This window comes from Cyprinus carpio, unplaced genomic scaffold (assembly GCF_018340385.1).
Source record: "Cyprinus carpio isolate SPL01 unplaced genomic scaffold, ASM1834038v1 S000006512, whole genome shotgun sequence".
In the NCBI taxonomy this organism is placed as follows: Eukaryota; Metazoa; Chordata; class Actinopteri; order Cypriniformes; family Cyprinidae; genus Cyprinus; species Cyprinus carpio.
In genome coordinates, this window is record NW_024879180.1 from 187,277 (window position 1) to 211,374 (window position 24,098).

General features: G+C 36.4%; 2 protein-coding genes across 2 annotated transcripts; one reads left to right on the forward strand and one right to left on the reverse strand.

Moving 5' to 3' along the window:
• Window positions 1-3,009: 3,009 nt before the first annotated feature.
• LOC122143815 lies at window positions 3,010-4,798 on the forward strand. Its single transcript, XM_042754404.1, has 3 exons — window positions 3,010-3,539; window positions 3,643-3,827; window positions 3,978-4,798. Exons 1-3 carry the CDS (start codon window positions 3,459-3,461, stop codon window positions 4,750-4,752), a joined length of 1,041 nt encoding a protein of 346 aa, XP_042610338.1. The 5' UTR covers window positions 3,010-3,458; the 3' UTR covers window positions 4,753-4,798.
• Window positions 4,799-7,770: 2,972 nt separating this feature from the next.
• Window positions 7,771-17,029, reverse strand: LOC109064769. Its single transcript, XM_042754406.1, has 11 exons — window positions 16,482-17,029; window positions 12,083-12,205; window positions 11,112-11,347; window positions 9,970-10,062; window positions 9,571-9,693; window positions 9,353-9,443; window positions 9,233-9,279; window positions 9,031-9,156; window positions 8,773-8,943; window positions 8,336-8,679; window positions 7,771-8,213 (listed from the first exon to the last, which is right to left on the reverse strand). The coding sequence occupies exons 1-11, from the start codon at window positions 16,630-16,632 to the stop codon at window positions 7,853-7,855; spliced, it is 1,866 nt and encodes a 621-aa protein (XP_042610340.1). The 5' UTR covers window positions 16,633-17,029; the 3' UTR covers window positions 7,771-7,852.
• Window positions 17,030-24,098: the final 7,069 nt, after the last annotated feature.

Here is a 24,098-nt window from a genome sequence, read left to right on the forward strand (position 1 = left end):
CAGGGAAAACAGTGATAAGTTGAGCTGGACCGAAACAACTCTAAAAAGAAAACATTAAACAAAACAATTTGTTAACCCATGTTAGACAGTCCCACTTTATCAAATCAGGACAACGATTTTTATTACTCCAATATAAAAAGAAAAAAAAAACCACCATTACATTTTAAAATAGAAACCACGATCTATAAATATATTAAATCGACAGTAAATGCTTAATATACTATCTTCACAATAAAATATAAATACCTCTGAGACTTTAGCAGATCACACACACACCATTAAAGGGCTACAATCATCACCATACTTCCATAGATCGCGAACGCTCATGTACAGTGTGCGGGCTCGTTCAGCATCTGCCACTCCTCCAGCCCAATTGCATAATATTGTCACTGGCTTTTGACCAGCGATGCCCGCACTAATTTAAATACCTCACAAATCCAATACAAATGACCAACAAATAAAATGCTGATATTCTCTTCCAAAATGGATAACATATTATATATGTATATCTATATATATATTATATATATATATATATGTAGTATATATATATATATATATATGTATATATATATATATATATATATGTATAATATATATATATATATTTAAAGGGAAATAAAATAAAAAACCCTACCAGCGATTGTTCTCCCAGCGACCGACGACCACCTGCACGCCAAACCATTGAACGCAACTCATCTACTAGTTGGAAGTACGTGTGTATTTAAAGGGAAATCCTACATACCATAATAGGTACGACAGCGCCTCCCAGAGGCCTGGCTACAGCACAAAAAAATATATTTAATAAATTATGAAAAACATTTTTTTTTTTTTATATTTATCTGCAAAATAACTCAGCACTACTTAGGAGTTAATCAAAGTGGCCACATGCACGTAAACGTCAGAATCCAAGCTTTCAAATGACATGTATTTTGTGTTAATCAAGGCAGAGAGTTTGAAAAATATGTTTGTTTGTTTTTTTCTTCGCTGGAGGAGCTAGCAGCACTGGTTAGGAGTTGATCAAAATGGTTGGATGCATTCTAAATCTGAATGTAAGCTTTAAAATGATATATATAAATAAAGTTAGCTATATAAAAGATAACAGACAGAAACATTCTAGGTTTTACATTCTGCTTGCCAAGTGTTCAAAGGAGCTCTCCAACTGATTTCTTCAGTTCACGGGTTTAGGTATTATTTACACACGAAAGACGCATTGGATTGTTTTAGACTCATTTCAGTTGTGAGAATCTGCTGTAAATAATGATATGCCATTTTCCACGATCGGAGCATGTTATGAAAAGACAAGCATAAAAATCCACGAGAAAGTTACACCATGTGCGCATTTGGATTTTGTGTGTTATAATTCGATGATGAATATCTTTAGATCTATGACCGATATGGTAAACTGAAATAATTTCTGAAAATAATGACATGCAATTGTATACATGTTTCGTGAAGTTACGAATAAAAACGTAAATAGCGCGTTTTTTTTTATTTATTTTTTTAGCTGTGCCACGTTCCCCTTTGGCCCTGTCTGGTTTAATGTGTTATATGAGGTATATGAGGAATATCTATCGATCTGGGGTGCGTTTCCCGTACAAAGACGTAACGCGCTGATTAACCACCATCCCTATGGAAAGCCGTTTTAACATTTAAAAGTTAAGTTTGACCATCTGGAATTAACATTGTAGATATCACTAACGTCTTTCTGACTAGTCGTAATTACATTTTGGATAGTTGGAATTGTAATTCAAGATATCAACATAATAATTACTACTAGAAAAAAACGACAGATAGAGATATCTGTAATTCAGTTTTGACTAGGCAAAACTGAATTACAGATATCTGCAATTACGTCATTGAAAAACGACATTCAACTCGTCACACCATCTTAAATGACAATTGTAGATATCTGTACTTCAGTTTTGCCTAGGCAGAATGAAAGTTAAAGATATCTCAAACGTCATTACGACTAGTGCAAATTTTTGTGCATGACGTTGCTCTATTTTAGATATCCATAAATACGTAATTTCCCTTAAGGGCATCATTTCCTTATTTCTATGAACAGAAGAAGAAAGAAGCAGTCATGGCGTTGGCTGTAATCGAAAAAAACACCAGAAAATGGCATGAAATTCAACGAGCCTTCACACAGGGGATTTGTGGAGAGAGAGAACGTCGTTCTATTGAAAACTGTGAAAGAAATCTCGGAAGAATTGAGCATTTGCTATCACCAGACACAAACAATGAACTCAAAAGCAGTTTGGCTCAACTGAAAACTCTAATAGACGCAAATTTCCATGCTGGGGAAGACAGACGTTTTTCTGTCAGGCGCACTAGTTCAGGTGAGTCTATCACAGTATTCATGTATTATCATATGCATTAACGTTAAAGGGGAAATCCGGCCGTATTTAACATCTATGGTTTTCTCAGCTCACCCATAGACAATAGAAGTTCATCGCGGGAGCTGTAGGAAGCAAAAAAAAAAAAAAAAAAAAAAAACAGACAAAAAATGATCCGACCTTGCCAACTAGCTATGGCTAGCTAGTTACATATGACACTGAATCTTCAAAGCGCAATTTCTCATGAAGCTCCGTTCAGGAGTACATATAGTTTTCAGAGAAACACGTGAATGCTTCAGTTTGTGCGGAATGTTTAAACCTAGACCACTACTCTACGGGGTTTTTTTATGTTTAAGTCCATTTACTAACTTTTTTTATATAGAAGAATATATGATCATTTAACATGGGCTATGCTTATAATAAGCATAGCCCATGGGCCATGTTAAATGATCATATATTCTTCTGCCATAAACAGTATAGAAACCATAAAATAATTAGACCACCATTTACTTGCATTAAGCAACTCTATTGTTATTTTTATAATTAGTATTGATATAATTGTTATATAATGTATTTCCACACTTATATATGTGATATTATCAGAAAACTGAACATTTGGCGTTGTCAGTCTTTTATTTGTGCTTAATGGATAAAACAACGGCACCGCGCATTTATGGCTATACTAATTAGAAATAATTCTTTATATTTATTAATATGTGCTTATTTGTGCAATCATTAAATGTATTGGTCTTACACCACTGTTATGTCCACTGGTCACAGCAATAAATACTGTATTTTTGCAATTCCACAAGTCTCTCCATTTCCAATGTAACCTACTGGCCTATTCATTAACAATATGCAATTTCAGTGCATGTATGAGAATTGGTATGATGATAAATTACAAAAAATAAACAGTCCAATGCTGCTTAAACACTTAAATTTAGTTGACTTTTTCTTTTTGTAGGGAGAAGAGGCCGCCCAGCCATTTATGTTACCAGAGAACACATTAAATTTCTGCTGAAGCAAGGCCATACAATTTCAAAAACTGCTGAAATACTGGGATGCTCCTCATCATTTCTGTACAAGAAGTCAAAGTTGTTGGGTATACCTGTTAGAAGTATGCTGTCTGCAATAGATGATGGTGACCTAGAACAACATGTGAGGCAACTTCAGAGCCAATATCCTAATTCTGGAAATGAGGTAATTGGAGGTCTTTATCTTTAGGCTGTATTTAATTCACATTTGTTTGCCATTGTTTTGTGAATATCATGTCAATTTAGATATTTTGACAAATCTGTTGCAGATGATAAGAGCCCTGTTGCGTGCACAGGGTGTGCTTGTTACACGGTCCAGGGTCCGTGAGATGTTGACACGGGTCAATCCTACTGCTGCTGCAAGGAGATGGAGCCAGACAGTTGCAAGACGTGTTTATCATGTACCTTACCCCAATAGTTTGTGGCACATTGATGGGAACATGCGTCTCATAAGGTTATTATTACCATACTTGTCATACTTTTTAATATTTTGAAAAGCTATAATACTTAAGCAAGTAAAAAAAAGTTTACAGCTATATTGTTACCAGACTACTGTCAATAGTATTATAATCTTCAAGTAATATTTGTTTTCCAACCTTTCTAGATGGGGTTTTGTGATTCATGGTGCAATTGATGGATACTCCCGTCTGATTACTTACCTCAACTGCAGCACAGACAATCGTGCCACAACAGTGCTTTCTCAGTTTTTGAAAGCAACATGCCTCTATGCCCTACCATCAAGAGTCAGATCTGACCATGGTGGTGAAAACATCCTTGTGGCTTTATTCATGCATCTAGTTCAAGGACTTGAACACAGAGGTTTCATAACCGGACGATCAGTTCACAATCAGAGAATTGAACGCCTTTGGCGTGATGTATTTTTGCATGTGTTGCAGCACTTTTACCTTATGTTCTACTCCTTAGAGGATTCAGAGGTTCTAAACCCAGATGATGATGTCCACAGACTTTCACTGCATATTGTTTATCTTCCTGAGATTCAAAAAAGACTGGAGCAGTTTAGACAGGCCTGGAACCTCCATCCGTTGCGAACAGAAAATAATCGCACACCATCTCAACTCTGGACAGAGGGCATGCTCAAAAACATTGCAACAGACAGCACAGCTGTCAACAATGTGTTTGGGGAAAATCCCTACAGCGACCAAAACATTGATGCCATCCTAGCGCAGTATGGAATTCAAACACTGCCTACACTTGATGAGGAAGAGTTCCCAGCTGTTAATGTAGAGCCACCTCAACTCATCCTCACTCAGCAACAACAGACATCTGTACACAATGCAATCCAACACCTTTCTGATCTAAAGATAAAATATCAGGCTTGCTGTACTGCAATTATCAGTATTTTGCAAACACAGGTATAGTCCAATTCCAAGCCCAGAGACAAAAGTTTATTGGCTGCATATATTATCCAGGACTGAAAGTCATTTTTTAGTTTCAACAGCTTTAAGTTACATTACACTTTAAAATAAGTCTTAATGGGTAGCTAATGGCAGGTCCACTAGATTTAGCAGTAGCTAACAACACTGTTGGTGCTGTGTTATGTTTTGTATTTTATTTTATTTTTTGTAGTACTGTTGGCTGACAATATTTGTATTGTTCCTTTCAACTCCCATTGTTGTATAATTCGTAGAAAAAGTGGACAAGCATCTAATTAGTATGAATGAGATTTAAATGTTGAATAAAACTCTTAATGTATAAAAAATGTTAAACATCTTAAGCTTTAAATGGAATATGAATCAATAGACAAGATTTGAAAATGCATGAAAAAGAAAATTCAATATGAATCCTTGGAAATGTGGAGAAGGATTTAACTATTTTGAATGGGATTGAAAAGATGAATAAAAAAAGATGAATAAACTGGTAATGTATGAAAAACATAGAACGTTTAATGGCTTGAATGAGAATTTTAGATTAACAGTTGAGGAGAGAGGTTTAACTGCCAAAAATACTTTAACATCAATCCACCAATCGGAACAGAGACTGAGTCATTATGGGGACAGGTTACTATGATAAGCTGTTGAGGTTGACATCCAGCAAACCAGCAAGACTTTTTGTTTGCCTTCTCTGTATTCACTGTGTATTCACCAACATGTACATTAACCAAAACATATTGGCTGTCAAACTTATTGAATTATAAGCCCAATAATTCCTTACAGTTGGTTAATAAAGGATATCTAATTCATTAGATCAACCTCAGTGTCATCATAGTAACCATGAACTATAAGCCCAATATGTCTCGTAAAACCTAAAGAAAAAATACATTTTCAAAACAAATAAAATATATAAATTTATAACTTATAAAATTATTAACAAAAATAATTTAAAGCAAAAAAACTACAAAAGTTTGAGTTAGCTGAAAAGCTCAATATTGAATAACTGCCAATCAACTGAAGTGAACTGTTACTCATGCAAAATAAACAGGATTACTGCATCTAATTATTATTTTTTTTAAAGTGCATGAGATTCTAAAATTAACATCTGAACCAGTGACTTGCTTCAACAGCATTCTGTTCAATAACTTCCAAGCACAAATATAGCTCAAGTGAAAACTGAATTTCCATTAATAAGTTTTACACACAGTGACATCATGCAAGTCCAAAGGTTGGAGCTTGCAAAATTCCCTCCATCATGTATTGTTTGAAGGCTTCATAGGAAGAGTGCAGTGGCAGGCGGAGTACAAGAATACAGGTATTTGCTTCTGGGAATATTCTGTTGCCCTCATGAAGAAACTGAATTTGTGGACGGTGTGGAAATCCCAGTGGAGGCACTGTTGAAGCTCCAGATGTAAACTCCAATACCTTCTCTAGGGTGACTGGACTGCATTCTCCTTCTGTAATACAAGAAAGTGGTGAGAGACACGTATGTTGATTTTATTTTTAGGCCATATCGCCTAGCCCTAACCTTTTGTATGCGTTACTTTGGAGCAATTTGGAAGTTGCATGCTGACAGAGGACTTTTTGTGGTGAATATCAACCACAAAAGCCTCAGTCAAGTACATTTTTGGTAAAATATTACAACACAATATGAACAAGTTTAAGGGAGCTACCCACGTTCAAACAACCAGACTTCACAATGTCACTTCAACTATGGCATTATCAGCATTTATTTTCCTCCCAACCAGGACAACAAAAGGACCACTAATAATTGTACTTATGAAGTCCATGTTATTATAACTTGTACAATAAATAGTATACCTTCAATATCAATTAACCCAGTCACGCCAAAAGCATATTGTCATGTTTTCTCGGTCTCTCCTGTTGCTGCCTTGCACAGAAAAGTCCACGTCAAATAAAGTGCATAGGTCCTTCGCCTGTAGTGGAATCTCCTCACTGACAAACATGTTGTAGAACACTGCCGGATTCTTCCTAAGCTCCTCCAGTAAACCAAGGGTTTTTAACCCCTCAACAAACCTATAAAAACATGTTACAATGTGTGAATCGTCCTGGGTCATGACAGTTTCATTTTTCAGACAGGTGAGGGACTTACTGGTCCAGGGCAGTCGCCAATCTTCCATTGACAAAGAAGTCTGCAGCTGACTGGACAAGGGAGTCCTTCTCCTCCAGGCTGGACACATGTCTTAAGGCACCTATAATGCTGAGACTATCTGCTGCCTCTGCACTGTTCGCCTCTCGGACTGTTGTTGCTTCCTGTATCTAAAAAGAAAGACAGAAAGAAAAAAAAAAAGAGATAGTGAGTGACTTGTAAAGATACCTTCCCTATATAAATTAGATGTTTAAGCAATATAGCACTCGTGTTCATGAGAATGTTCATGCATATCCTCACGGCTGTGGTTCGGTCGCAGCCACGAGGCTGAAGGCCAAGTGACGCAGATAACCTGAACACGTTTGAAGCGATTCATAAATAGAAAGTTAATAGAAAATAAGGCTGTGTCACTGTACTGTACATTCAATGTATAACACCTTTCTCCTGCTTACTTTTATTAACTGTTCCCTGAAAGTATGGTCACCAACTTCATCCACCGTGGCCGGGGGTGTTGGTATCCCACAGATTTGATGGAAAAGCCTTTCGGAGAAGAAATGTGGACCGACTCCTCCATGGACCACACACACAGCAATCATTTTTGCCACCCACATGTAAAGTTAAGACTGCAAAGCTAAAATTAAAGAAATAACAGTAAAATCTTGCTCTGCTGTAATGCTTGTTAATTTAACACCTTAAAATGCTATGATTAATATTAGTGCTACTACAAATAACTTTTTATTGCACCTTTCAAAACATGTTTCAAAAAGGTGATTCAGTACATTAAAGAAACGAAGAATCATGGAAAAATCCTAACCAAGAGTTAACAAATTAAGGCAAAATAACTAAAATAAAAGACGATACAGACAATAAACACAGGATGAAACCTGCCCAGTACATTAAAAAAAAAAAAAAAAAAAACAGAATAAACAAATCAGACAGGAGAAATAAGGGAGAAATCATGTTTCCGTGTATACATTTCTAGAATTCTGCCAGTTGAATGAGGACAGTCCTAAGAATTGGGGCTTCCCTACCTTGAGTATCAAGAGACAACTGCCGGTCTTTCTCATGTCCCTCAAAGATATTTGACTGGTGGACGGCCCTCATCAACAGCCTTAGGTACTCTCTTGTCGGGCCGCCTTCGTCAACTGCCCCTTCACCATTGTCATCTTCATCCACAAACACAACATCCAATTTTGCTTCAGGGTTGAAGAACCTACGCTTGAATGCCCGCAGGCTACACAGTAAAACATTATCCCTGCACACATTTATTTGGTTGCTTGTTGGACAGAATCTTCCATCAACTTTGCTGACCATTTTCAATATGGTCTGTAGATCAATCCTGCAAACAAAGAAGTTCATGCATTTTATTTTAACTACCTGATTAAATGTAACAGGATATAGAAAATGAAACATCTACATACACTAGAAAAATATAAAATCAAGTTAATGAGAAAAACACACTCATCCACAGGTCCTCCGAGGTGATGTGTTGATACAGGAGACTGATTTTGTGAAACCGACTCATCTTGTTCATCAAGAATAATGATTGGTTCTTGGCCAGATAAAGGAGAGAGTGATGGTTCATCATAAAGAGTCAGGATTTCTTGTGGTTGTGAGAACAGAGTGAGCGGTTGCCGGGTGGAGGGCTCAGGCAGCGCTGAGCGGGTGGAGGGCTCAGGCAGCGGTGGCTGGAAAGAGGGCACAGAGAGACTTGGCTGGGTGGAGGTCTCAGACAGTGATGACTGACCATGAGATGTATGGTGTAGGGCATAAGCTCCATCATTTTGTTGATCTGAGAGAATTTCCTGAAGACAAACATGCATAATACATGAGCTTGCACAAACCAAAACACATTCCGTTTTCATTTGAGTCAGGAAATAAAAATGCAACACATTTACCTGTACATCCTTATTTGAAAACCAAAGCACATATAGAGTTGAGGATGCATTTATGCCATGATCCATTATTGACCCGGAGCAACTGCTCTCAACTGATCTTGATGATGCAGCTTCTTGCACCACAAAGATTTCACTGGCAATATCATCTTGTCCCACAAAGTCAAACAAGATCTAAAAAGATGTGAAACAGTCAAGTTTTACAACCCACTGAACCACTCAGAAGACACTTGATATTTTCTCAAGCTGAACACACATCACCTGGATTGGCTCCGACAAACGGAATTTCCTCATATTGGTGTGTCCATTTGGATATTTAAATTTGATCAACACCCCATCTGAGGGTTCCTCACATGCAGACATTCGTTGACGTCTAGCCTCAATAGCCTGAAATGTGATCTCTCATTTAAAAAAAAAAACACCTTCAGCTAGTTTATCAAACTAATTTATTATAAACACAAACCTTTTGACGTCTTTCCTCACAAGCCTGATAGACTAGTTTCTTCTCTCCTATTATTAAAAGACCACATTAAAAGTACGTATGCATTATGTAAGAGAATGTAAATCATACATAAATGAAAACTTGGAAGCATTACCTTCTCCTGATCCACCAACAAACTTGTATTATACTCCTGGTCTTGCTGGGCACGTATTGCTTGCCATTCTTGAAGAGCCTAAAGTAAAGCATTTAAAAAAAAAAAAATAATAAAAAAAGGCATTTCTCACAAATCACCATTAAATAGTACACGCACATAAAATTAATAAATACTATTTATTCTATACAGTGTCAAAATTGGTTACCTGATTTGCAACCACACTTTGAGCTTGGGTACTCTCAGCCACAGGCGTGGTCTCATCTTGTACCGGAGCAATTGAGAGTGGTGGGAATGAATTCATGGATATGGCAGAGGATGTGGATGCCACCTGGTAGTACACAGAAAATCCAAATGATTTCACCTTCAGCAAGAGAACACACACTCGTAGTGGAAACAAAATACATCATTAGAAAATATCCATAGGTAGAAAAATTACAAAAACTTATCCTAGGGAATGTAACTGCTCAGACATCACACAGAATAAATAGATACATCTTAATACATATTAGAAAAAAAACTGTTTATATTTGTATTTGCCACTCATCACTACAAAGTGCATAGTGGACATAAAAATCATTAGATGTGCAATCATTTTAATATGGACCTGATCTGAAACCACTTGTGAGGTCTCATCTACTGCTGGAGCTGCGAGTGGTGGTAATGAATTCTGGGAAATGGCAGAGGGTGGTGATGTTACCTGAGGGTAGAGAGGGTAACTTCAGTTTAGGGCTGTGCGATATGGACAAAAAAAAACCTATCAAGATTTTTTGAACAATTTTGCGATTTCAATTTTAATCACGATTTTGACACACAGAGACATGCTTTACAGTCATAAATGCATTCAGTATAAATTTGAAACATATTTCCAAAAGAAAACCAATGAGAGCTTTATCAAAAAGTTGTAACATGCCTCTAAAACAGACATAAGTCAAAATAATCACTAAGTAAAGATGTCAAACTAAATGTCTAGACATAAGGCAAAAGAAATAAAAAATAAAAAAATCCCGTGTCCAGGGCTTTTATTTTTTCCATGCCATTCATTGGTCATAGAGCTCATTGTAGCGGTGCCTCAGGTGCTGAAATATATTTATTGCCCAAGGTTCACACGTACTCCGTCAGCAGTGCGTATACAGTATGTGTATGCAGTGCAGAAGCAGCAGCGAGAGCGCGTTATTGTAACGTGAAAGCACATTAAAATAATGCGCGAGCGCGAATCTCTCCGCTCGCACATAGATTTTCTTTACTTTGTCACAAAACCAGACACGTGTGCTCAGATACACGCTGCTCTCATCCGGAGAGACGGCGCGCAATTAAAACGTGTCTCCTCTCACTCACTCACTCACTCACTATGCTCATGCGCTAGATATTCATTCTTTTCGAACCTTTCAATTTCTAACCTTTTCTGTTCACATCTTTTACTGTGTGCAGTGTTAACGTTCTAATCCATTAAAATGGGCTTCTGAAAAAATAATCACAAAAAAAATATTAACAACCAGTAGTTCATAATACCACCATTCTCTTCTCTCCCCCCCCACCAATAAATGCGCTGCATTCTGATTGGATCGGATAGCATAGGCTACTGCGGGAGGTCGGGCCCGCGGAAAATCGTGCTATAAAGCGATTTAGAAATCGCGCACGCTCAAATCGTGATTTTATTACGATTTCGATTAATCGCACAGCCCTACTTCAGTTATAGGTATAGATATGATTGTAGTGTGATATAAATCCCAGTGTATAATTCCATACCTGCAAGACAGTGGCTCGTGGCACGATGTAAAGCCTGCTTTTGCCAACAACTGCTTTTAGTTCCTTCACAGAACTAACTTGCGTCCTTCCTGTCCTTGCCAATTCAAAGCTTACCAAATTTAAACTTATGTGAGGGTAGCTTTGGCAAACAAAGTTGTTTAACTCAGATAAACTCCAGTTTAACCCAATCTTTGAGTTTGTGCGTCCGGCCTCCGTTGACTCGTGCACAGGTTTTCCTAAAAAATGGAAATTTAAACATCAGTATAATCGGTTCCTAGTGGCAAAGTAACATTCATTAGTTGCTACAAGATCTTTAAGGACTCATATTTTCAGACATAATCGCAGTCTTGCCAAACCCCAAAAATAGACCTGTGTGACTACCACAGTTAACCTAAGATCATTTGTGTTTCTACTAAGTTTATAGCTTTGAAACTAAACGAACGCTACACTCCTAAGAAAATTGCATATGACAGAAGAAAGAGCCTGGTCTCACTCACAAGGCCTTTACACATTTGACCATATGTGAAAGAACATTAACATACAATATATGGTGTAGCTTAGCATCTGAATGCACCACCCAGATCCTCACACTAACCATAACCACCATTGACTAACTTCAGATAGCTGATGCAAAAGGATTCATTGGGAGGTATTCCTGGACACTTTCAAAGTGATGCATTGGCATGAAAAAGTGTTGCATAGGTGTAACTATTAAAATGGCTACATGGAAACTTATGGAATTGCATCAAAGAGTAAACTACTCTGCAATATTTCTTTAAAACAAATGCCAAATGTATTAACATAGTCAAATGTTTCCCAATATAGAGACAGTATAACAAATCGGACCATACAGGCTCAAGCTAACATAAAATCCAAAGCAGCTCATTCCATAGCTTTCTTTGCAAGAAGGTTAGATAATAAGGTGTAAAAGTAAATAACACAATTCTTATCTGCTTCAATCTCATGTTTACCTAATCCATGTTTAGCCAGTTCCTCAAGTTCTATTGTGGGGGGCAGAAAACCATTATCTGGCCCTGGAAGGAGGAAAAGTTTTGCTTGCCAAATAGGGTTTTCCCTGCGGCCACCAGATCCTCCTGTAAAACACAAATACATAACGATCAGCAGTAATTCTTGGCTAAAATGTTCCTGTGTGTCTATTTATGAGAGAGATTCACACTAATACACTTTAATAAAGATGCTGACATGCATGCTATTCTTGCAATGGAAATGCAATAACACTAACTTCCTTGGATCAGGAAGAAAAAAAGTTCTTAGTTCAGATTAGTTCTTTTTTTCCACAGTAAAAAGCCATGATAGCCTGTAGGTATTGATTTCAGGTTTTAACAGTAGCTAACAGGTAAATTAACAAGTCAAATGTTCGTTTAAAAGCTGCTCTCAAACTCGAGGAGCATTGGGAACATTGTTCGTGTACAAGGAGTTTACTTAAGATAAAAAAAATTTAACGCTGGAACTTACATATGGCAGAAACCGGAAGACAACGTGAGGTAGCCAATTTCTCTGAATTTCCCTGAATTAGTTTCTGCCAAAAAGATCTTTAGCTTATGGTTACAAAGAGAACTTACAATATATGGCAGAACTCCATCTAAAGCTTTGTTTATCCTTCTATATCCCTTTATGTTGATTCTGTCACCTGTAAATCTATTGACTCTCCTAATTTTAAATGTACAGGTCCTGGTCATATAATTAGAATATCATCAAAAAGTTGATTTATTTCACTAATTCCATTCAAAAAGTGAAACTTGTATATTTATTCATTACACACAGACTGATATATTTCAAATGTTTATTTCTTTTAAATTTGATGTTTATAACTGACAACTAAGGAAAATCCCAAATGCAGTCTCTCAGAAAATTTTAATATTGTGAAAATATTGAAGACACCTGGTGCCACACTCTAATCAGTTAATTAACTCAAAACACCTGCAAAGCCTTTAAATGGTCTCTCAGTCTAGTTCTGTAGGCTACACAATCACGGGGAAGACTGCTGAATTGACAGTTGTCCAAAAGACGACCATTGACACCTTGCACAAGGAGGGCAAGACACAAAAGGTCATTGCAAAAGAGGCAGGCTGTTCACAGAGCTCTGTGTCCAAGCACATTAATAGAGAGGCGAAGGGAAGGAAAAGATGTGATAGAAAAAAAAATGTACAAGCAATAGGGATAACTGCACCCTGGAGAGGATTGTGAAACAAAACCCATTCAAAAATGTGGGGGAGATTCACAAAGAGTGGACTGCAGCTGGAGTCAGTGCTTCAAGAACCACTACACAAAGACGTATGCAAGACATGGGTTTCAGCTGTCGCATTCCTTGTGTCAAGCCACTCTTGAACAACAGACAGCATCAGAAGCGTCTCGCTTCAAAAAGGACTGGACTGCTGCTGAGTGGTCCAAAGTTATGTTCTCTGATGAAAGTAAATTTTGCATTTCCTTTGGATATCAGGGTCTCAGAGTCTGGAGGAAGAGAGGAGAGGCACACAATCCACGTTTCTTGAGGTCCAGTGTAAAGTTTCAACAGTCAGTGATGGTTTGGGGCAGTGGTTCCCAAACCTGTCCTGGAGGCCCCCCTGCCATGCACATTTTGTATGTCTCCCTTATCTTAAGGCCCGTTCACACCAAGGACGATAACTATAAAGATAACGATAAAGATATAGTTCTAAAAATCGTTTTCAGTATTAAAGAACAGCAGCATCCACACCACACAACTATAACGATAAAGACAAAGAAAAACGATATCGTTGGAATAACTTTCAAAACGATTTTTTTTCCAGCTGATGACCGATAAAAAAATTGACAGCCAATCAGAATCAATCCTGCTGTAACGAGCTTGAGAATTTAAAGCGCCAGACGAGCGTGTGCTTAGAATAAACAGAAGATATCGTTCGCTGGTGTGGACACTAATATCGTTATCTTTATAGTTATCTTTATAGTTATCGTTCTTGGTGTGAACGGGCCTTAACACACCTGATTCCACTCATCAGCTCATTAGTAGAGACTGCAAGAACTAAATTGGGTGTGTCTGATTAGGGAGACATACAAAATGTGCAGGGCAGGGGGTCCTCCAGGACAGTATTGCCAAAAAACAACCAAGTGTACCATGTCCTCCGATGGTGTTGGTCCACTGTGTTTTCTGAGGTCCAAGGTCAACGCAGCCGTATACCAGGAAGTTTTAGAGCACTTCATGCTTCCTGCTGCTGACCAACTTTATGGAGATGCAGATTTCATTTTCCAACAGGACTTGGCACCTGCACACAGTGCCAAAGCTACCAGTGCCTGGTTTAAGGACCATGGTATCCCTGTTCTTAATTGGCCAGCAAACTCGCCTGACCTTAACCCCATAGAAAATCTATGGGGTATTGGGAAAAGGATGATGCGATATGCCAGACCCAAGAATGCAGAAGAGCTGAAGGCCACTATCAGAGCAACCTGGGCTCTCATAACACCTGAGCAGTGCCACAGACTGATCCACTCCATGCCACGCCGCATTGCTGCAGTAATTCAGGCAAAAGGAGCCCCAACTAAGTATTGAGTGCTGTACATGCTCATACTTTTCATTTTTATACTTTTTAGTTGGCCAAGATTTCTAAAAATCCTTTCTTTGTATTGGTCTTAAGTTATATTCTAATTTTCTGAGATACAGAATTTGGGATTTTCCTTAGTTGTCAGTTATAATCATCAAAATTAAAAGAAATAAACATTTGAAATATATCAGTCTGTGTGTAATGAATGAATATAATATACAAGTTTCACTTTTTGAATGGAATTAGTGAAATAAATCAACTTTTTGATGATATTCTAATTATATGATCAGCACCTGTATATGGAAAAATAAAGGGGAACACATCAGCAGGAAATCTTTAACTCAACTGTACTCAAAGGAAGGTTTGAATGTTTTAAACTTTTACCTTGAACCAGGTTTTTAAAATAAACTGGTTGGAAAAAAATGTTTAAAGGGGAATTCAGTCTCTTTATTCATAACTAAATTTATTTTTTGTATATATATAAATAAAAAAAAAAATCTTTCTTCTTGTGATTTTAAATGTACAAGACTACCTATGAAACTTTCCATGTTATTATGTCATGGAAGCTGATCTTTAAACACAAATTTTTCTCCTCATATCATATAGAACAATCAATATTATCAGCCCGTAAATAATCTTTCTTCCCTTATTGGTTTAATAAAAGCATTGTTTTTTTGTTTCAGACTTAGTAAACAATAGGGGAGACTTTTATTCTTGTGAAGATGTTATTGAACTATATGGTTTAAATGTATCAAAACAGAACTACATTAAACTTACAAAGACTATTTGAATATGAATGTCCCTCAACTATTTATACAAGGGGTAAATATCCTGGATGTTAAATGTAATTTGTTTTTAAGAAACTTTATAACTGATAGAAAGAGTACAGTTATTAAGGCTTATGGGAATTGGTAATAACTCCCCCACAAATACCACATTTCAAAAAGTATGAACAATCCCAAACAAACTACCTTGTAATAAATATTTAAGTAAATTTTACCATAATATTTCCCCACTATGCTCTTTTTGCCAAGAGGAGGAAGAATCTATTTTACACTTATTCTACTTCTGTTCTTATACTAAACAATTGCGGCTTCACATTTCAGCTTCCATATATCTTGCATTTCATCAGTTGTGTAATATTTCTGTCAGTAAGGTTCTTTTTCACTCGGATGTCTCTGAAAATAAAAAGCTAGATGATATATTAAACTTTTTTTGTATGATATCATATTCACAAAGCAAGATACCTTAAATTTAAACCTAACTGCAAAGTATTTCCTTATGATTTACAGTTGTTATTGTCATAACTTTAAAAAAATCCCCTCCAATAAAAAAACTTTACGTTTTATAAATGTAATCTTTAGTTTTTCCTTTTCTCTGTATCCCCACATTCATGGTTCTGTATTCTGTAAAAAACGTGGGGTAGCCACGTCCTGTGCTAACAAAAACGCCTTTTAGGCAAACTCTTTGTACACGAACAATGTTCTCAATGCTCGAGTTCATGAAACCAACACAATAAAAAAATCATTAGACCATAATGACACGAGCCTTCTTGATATTTAAAAAATAGCCATTTTGATGTGTATTTGCAGTAGTTCTAGCTGCTAGTAGTGCCCCAAGCGAACCCATTCAAAAAGTCATTAGACCGTAAGGACAGTCAATCTTAAAAGTACAGTTTTTGTCGTCAATATCATTTTAAATGAACGTTTGACTCCAGTACATTCACAAAAAGACCCTAGCATTTTGGCAACTGTTTTAAACTGTTATTAAACAACTACCCCGAACTTCTGATAGCACATTAGCAAATCTGATGTTAAAAAAGAAAAATTACCTCGAACTCGATGAACTCGCCGGCGAAATAGTCGTCTTGTTGTGGAGAGTAAGGTTGAATCATCATTTCTCGCTGCCAGCTCCTGTCGTGCACGGGCTGCAGCATTAAAAAGACGATTAAAAATTCCTTCGCCCTCTGGCTGCTCCGACATGGTGCTAATTACAAGTTAACAGGTGCGATTTGAATGATTAGAACAACAACACGCTCTGCTCCCGCCTAAAGTGCGATGCGGGCCTAATTTGCATAAAGATATCTGCAACGTCATTTCGCCTAGTCAAAACTCTAATTCAAGATATCTGTAATTACATTTTGACTAGGCTGAATGAAAATTACAGATATCTAAAATTTCAGATATCTCTAATCAAAATTCATTTCAAGATATCTATAACTTGATAATAGATATCTACAATTAAATTATGACTATCCCTAACTCCAGTTTGAGATATCTACAATGCCATTTTGACTAGTCATAATTCCAGTTACAGATATCTACAACGTCATTTCGCCTAGTCAAAATTTAATTTAAGATATCTGAAAAGGAACATGTAGATATCTTGAATTGAAGATATCTTGAACTGGAGTTATGACTAGTCAGAATCAAATTGTAGATATCTCAAACTGCAATTACAGATATCTACAATTCAGTTACAGATATCCGTAATTCACAAAGTGGATATCTGCAACTGAATTGTAGATATCTGTAATGATAAACCCCATACAAATGAATGGCAAAAGTGATGTCATTTGTCCTAGGAAGAATGTCTTTGTGGATATCTGAAATGACAATTATGGATAGGAAGAATGTAGTTGGGGATATCTGAAATGTTCTTTTTGACGAGGCAAAACTGAAATACAGATATCTGCAACACATATCCATTCTAGCTTTTAAATGCTAAAACGGCTTGCGATACGTTTTTGTTTTTATGATTTACTCATAATGAAGGAGACAGTGATGAACCTCAGGCTTAGCCAAGACCAAGGCCAGGTAAACTACACTGGTTTGCTGCGATCTTCGTCGGATTACAACTTTAAATGCAGGTACTGGCTTGAGTTTACTTGAATAATGTAATGATACATACGAAAAACTACAAAATACACACATGGCAGTTCAAATCCTGACTGATATCTTACAAAGATGCAATTTTATGTAGTTTATTGTCCTGACCATATGTAGACAGGTTTGCAACCCGTATTTTTTTAGGCAGTTAACCATAAAAATAAAACTGTATTAAAAAAATAATAATAATAGAGCATAGTACAGCTTAATGTCCAGCAACTTTAAATTTAATAACCTTGAACATATTTAGAAGTAAACTGCAACATACACAGAAGTGCAGCAGTATCATTAATGTAAAACCATCCTGACAAATTCTTTTTTCAAGACAATACTGCACATACCTTTAATATACTTAAGGTATTGAGAGTAAAAGTAGAGTATGCAAGATAATACTTTTACTTAAAGGATAGTTCAGCCAAAAATGAAAATTGTGTAATCATTTACTCACCCTTCAGTTGCTCCAGGTTTGTAATTTATATTTTTGGGTGAACTATTCCTTCAGCTTAGTGCACTATATAGTGGATAGGGAGCGGTTTCGGACACTCTAGTGTCCGGCTATCGCAAGCCGTTTTAAATTAAAAAATGTAATTAAATTTATGCATTTAGCAGACGCTTTTATCCAAAGCGACTTAAAGTGCATTGAGGCTATCAATTTTTAGCATTTAAAACTTGGTTTGACTATCATAAAATATAATTTCGGATAGTCACAATTGTAATTCGGATAGTCATAATCATAATTCGACTAGTCACAATGACAATTAGAGATATCTGCAATTATAACTGCACTAGTAAAAATCGGATTAGAGATATCTCTAAATACTTTATGACTAGTCAAAACTCCATTTAAGATATCTGTAATTACTTTATAGATATCTTCAATAGACGCGTCATACATCCACAAATGTAATTAGAGATATCTCTAATTCAGTTTCGGCTAGTCACAATTATAGTTTAAAATATCTGAATTACAATTGCTCCTAGTCGAATCGCTCTTTGTCAGACACGTGGTTTTGTTGTGTGTGACGTCACCGCGGCGCCATTTTTGAGGTATCGCTATTGACTGAAACAACCACGATTACAAGAATAGAAGTAAATAATAGAATAAATAACTAATATAACTACTTAGATAACTATCTAGATAATAAGTAAATATAAGTAAATATAACTCGCAAACCTGGAGAAGCAAAAGAAGATTGAGAAAAGGCCGTACCGAGATAAACTCAATAAAGATGCCAGGGACTGTTATTTGGAGAAATTGTCATCCATTCATGACATAGATCCATATGAGCTGACTGCATTAAGTTGGAGTGCTGTCCCCGCATTGCTACCTTCATTCTCATACTTAAGACATTGTAAATTACCTTTTTTATGGTAAAAGCGCATATACCAGTGAACAATTTAAAAACTATAAATCTCTGGAAGCCCACGGACATTTCACCAATGGCTGGGTACAGGATTTATTTACATTCCGACCGAAGGACTGCGACAACACAGTAGTAACAGCAAAAGTATGTTTGCTGTAATGATGATGATGATGATGATGATAATGTCATGTTAACTGTTTATGACTGATTAAGGATGGTTTGTTTAGTTTTAGTTTGAACGTGTCAAATAAATTGTTACAAACAAATTGTTATACTATACTCTCTTTCATGAATTTTTTTCTTTATTGTATAAATGACACAAACCAATACCTAACACAATAAAACAGAAACATTGTTCCAACCCAGGCCATCCGACGCCTCTTTTTTGTTATGTCCACAAGCTGTCCATGTCCAGTGTTGGGGAAAGTTACTTTTAAAAGTAATGCATTACAATATTGCGTTACTCCCCAAAAAAGTAACTAATTACGTTACTTAGTTACTTTTTATGGAAAGTAATGCATTACGTCACTTTGAGTGGTGAGCGCGACGCACGAGGATCTTCCCCCCACCCCCAGGACTGTCTGATGGTGGAATTACAAAATAAGAGCCTCCCAAATCTTCATAAATAATCTGCTGCATCTCTTCCTTTCAAAAATCTATAAAAATAAAAGTTTATAGATTGCACAGACCCCATTCAACCGCAGATTAAGAGACCACCTGTCCCACAGTGTTCAGCTGCGTAATTTCAGACTGTCTGATGTGCAATTACAAAATAAGAGCTCCCCAAATCTCATAAAATAGATGCTAAATTCTCTACTTTCAAAAATCTATAAAAAAATAAAAAGTTCTTGCTTGCACAGACCAGTTCCACCTCAGATTGAGAGTACACCTTTGCCACAGTGTCAGCTGCATCGTTTCAGGACTGTCTGATGTGGCATTACAAAATAAGAGCCTCCCAAATCTCATAATATATAGGAATGCTGCATCTCTACTTTAAAAAAAATATCTATAAAAAATAAAAGTTATGATTGCACAGACCCATTCCACCTCAGATTGAGGTACACCTTGCCACAGTGTGTCAACTGCATGTCTTTCAGGACTGTCTGATGTGGAATACACAAGAAGAGCATCCCATACTGTTATTACACATTTACAGGTTTTGCTTTGGGGTGCATAACTTATTACGGCATACAATGTGTACAGGGAGGTGTTAACATTGGTGGGACATTACTCATCATCTTGAGATACAAAATTAGATACAACTTATTTTAATTCTAAACATTTACAAGTAAATAATGTTACAAGTACTCAGTAACAAATAAAATTTAGCATCTGTCACAATTCCAAATAGTAGCGTTGTGCTACTATTATAATAATATATAATAATATTTGTATAATATATAAATCTTCACTAAACAAATAAACTGAACAGTAAATACACACAGCATGGTGTAACAAAAAAATACGGCTAGATGGTAAAAGTTTTTTGTGGTATGTGAAGTGACGGTAATACCCCTTCTCTTATCGTTCTTTATATTAAGGAAATGTTTCTGTTCGATGTTTTATAGGACTGTACAAAATGACAAAGTAAAAAATATTTGGGGAATTCTAGTTAAGAATGCTGCCATATGCTCGAGTCTGATACCCGTACATGATGGTCTTATATCACTGATTTTTTAGATGCATAGGGGATAATGAATGCATTTCCAGCTGTTTCCCGTTTTACCAATTTGGACACTTCCAGAAAGGAAATGGGCAATGAACGGAAAAATTATGGCTCTGCAGATACTCAAAGCATCAGGTTTGTAAAAAGCAAGTTCTGTCTGCTGTGTGGCTGGATCACTATTAATAAAATTGCAGCTTTTCAGATCTGACTCAAATCAAAATTCAAATACACAAGCAGAAGCTCGAGTATAACATAACATAATCACTTATAACTCATTTGCAAAGTATTGGATAGTAGTTAATATTTTATAAATTTTTAAGTAATAGCAGTTAATTAGTCGAAGGTGCAAAGGCACCTATTGTAATCCATAGGCATTATTATTAGGGGCAAGCACCGAAGGTGGCGTAGGCTCCTATTGTAACCGTGGGTGTTTCTTATTCTTTTTCGTCCCATTTCTTCCACTCTGGAGTCTATGGCAGCCCATACCACTTGCAGGAAAGTTGTCAAATTTGGTACACTGAAAGAGGACAGTCTCAACTTTACCAAAGCAAATTTGGAGTCTCTAGCACCACCACTTGGAACATAGGATGAACATAGATCTAACTAATTTAGTCAGCATGACGAAGAACAATACTTATACCATCATTTATCCATCGTAGTGCGTGTAAATAAGGAACCTTATTATAACGTTTTACTAACAGTGTTGATTTCAATGACAATGACTTATGAAATCAGTGTTTGTATGAAGTCGATTAATGTATTAACTGCACGTTTGTTAACTATTTAGTTTACAATAATCAAATCAGTTTGTAAGTGATTTTGTACTTTACAATATAACAGTGGCAGTCAAAGATGGTAAACATCACTATTTCTATGGCTTTTGAAAGAAACTGTCATGCTTACCAAGTCTGTTTAAGGCATCTGACAGTTAGATATGGTTCTAATCAAGAATGTCACTTTCAGCAAAGATAGAGATCACACCAGTTAGAATTGGTCTTTTAAGGGTCAACAGTCATATGAAGGTTTTACACTATTACTTTAAAGCTGCCACAAAAATGCATGGATGTCACAGTATTATAGCAAGCCTAATAAGTTCAAGGGGAAGCTTACAGTTACAGTTACAATATATTATAATCTTGCATTACCTACATCTGATAGGTCTCCACTAAACAATTCAAGGGTAAAATTCATGGTAACAAAACTTGTTAAATTAACAACTATGGAAAATAACAACTACAGATGCCAGATCGACTATGCAGAGGCCTGAATTCATTAAATTATTTGATCTGCAATGTCATAGAAACAGGTGTTTACCAAAAATGAAGGGGATGCAAATGCACTGTTTGTCTACATGCCACCACCATGTACATAAAACAAAGTAACACACATTGTTATTGGTCACTGACGGTTTAAAAGACCTGTTTTGAAGCCTGATTTAAAGGTGGATGGGAGAGTAAAATATTTTTTTTTTTTTTGTTTGTGTTACTAATTAATTTTTGTTTACATGAATTGCAGTGTTCGATGAAGCCGAAAACAACTGTGCCATGTGTTCACTTAAAAAGACTGCTGGATCTGTGCATCGTTTCATAACATTGGGTAAGTTTGTTAACCACTAGATAAAAAGAGAATGGGAAAGTGAAAGCAATAGCATATATTAAAATTTAGCAGTTCCCTGATATTTCGACTTCTAGCATTTCTCGATCCAATGTGAGACATGTGAAAGGGGGTACCATGAAGAGTGCCGGGGTATGGCCAAAGAAGACCTGGAACAGGCCAGAGCTAACAAATGGAACTTGCATAATTGTGCTCTTAAATCGTTTCATTAAAACAAATGTTTTCTTTTTTTTGTTGTGTTTGTTGAAGTGTGCAGTGGTTCTTTTAAGTTGTTATTAATAATTGTAAATTGTAAATTGTTTTTATTACACCGAGTATACACACTGTTTTGTGAAAAATGTAAGAAGAAAAGTCTAAATTATTATAATATTAAACCGTTTTATCATGTGAAATTCAACCATCAGAACATGATGTCATTTTGTAGTTGATACCATGTCAACGATGTCCCTCAATCTGAGTTGAAAGTTGTCTGTGCAAACTAGAACTTTTGTTTTATAGCTTTTTGAAGTAGAGTGAGGCAACCGTATTTCTTTACACTTATTTTTGTAATTCTACATCCAGACAGTCCTGAAACAATGCCATCTTGAGCAACTGTGGCAAGGCTGTACTCTCAATCTGAGGTGGGAATGGGGTCTGTGCACTCTCTATACTGTTTATTTTTATCATTGATTTTTTTTTGAAGTAGAGATGCAGTGCCATCTTATATATGAGATTTGGGAGGCTCTTATTTTTGTAGTCCAATCAGACAGTCCTGAAACGACCGCAGCGGACACTGTGGGAAGGTGTACTCTCAATCTGAGGTGGAATGGGTCTGGGCAATCTAGTAACTTTATTCCTTTTTATACATTTTTTTTGAAGTAGAATTTAGCATCTTATTTATGAGATTCTGGGAGGCTCTTATTTTGTAATTCCACATCAGACAGGTCCTGAAACGATGCAGCGACACTGTGGCAAGGTTGTAACTCTCATCTGAGGGGAACTGGTCTGTGGCAATCTACAACTTTTATGTTTTTTATAGATTTTTTTAAAGTAGAGATGCAGCAGTTTATTTATGAGATTGGGAGGCTCTTTATTTTGTAATTCCACATCAGACAATCCTGAAACGATGCAGCTGACACTGTGGCAAGGTTTGGACTCTCAATCTGAGGGTGGAACTGGTTTGTGCAATCAAGAACTTTTATTTTTATATATTTTTGAAAGTAGAGATTTAGCCATCTATTTATGAGATTTGGGAGGCTCTTATTTTGTAATTCCACATCAGACAGTCCTGAAATTACGCAGCTGACCACTGTGGCAAGGTTGTACTCTCAATGAGGGTGGAATGGGTCTGTGCAATCTATAACTTTTATTTTTATACATTTTTTTTTAAAGTAGAGATGCAGCTCTTATTTATGAGATTTGGGAGGCTCTTATTTTGAAATCTCCACATCAGACAGTCCTGAAATTACGCAGCTGACACTGTGGAAGGTGTACTCTCAATCTGAGGTGGAATGGGTCTGTGCAATCTATAAACTTTATTTTTTTTCTATATTTTTGAAAGTAGCGATTTAGCATCTTATTTATGAGATTTGGGAGGCTCTTATTTTGTAATTCCACATTCAGACAGTCCCTGAAACGATGCTGCAGCTGACACTGTGGCAAGGTGTTAGTCTCACTCTGAGGTGGAAACTGGTTTGTGCAATCCATAAATTTATTTTATATTACTTTTTAAAGTAGAGATGAAGCAGTTTCTTTAGAGATTTGGGAGGCTCTTATTTTGTAATTCCACATATGACAGTCCTGAAACGATGCAGTTGACACGGTGGGAAGGTGTACTCTCAATCTGAGGTGAAAGTGGTCTGGCAATCTACAACTTTTATTTTTATAGATTTTTGAATTAGAGATGCAGGGGGGGGGGGACTTATTTTATATGAGAT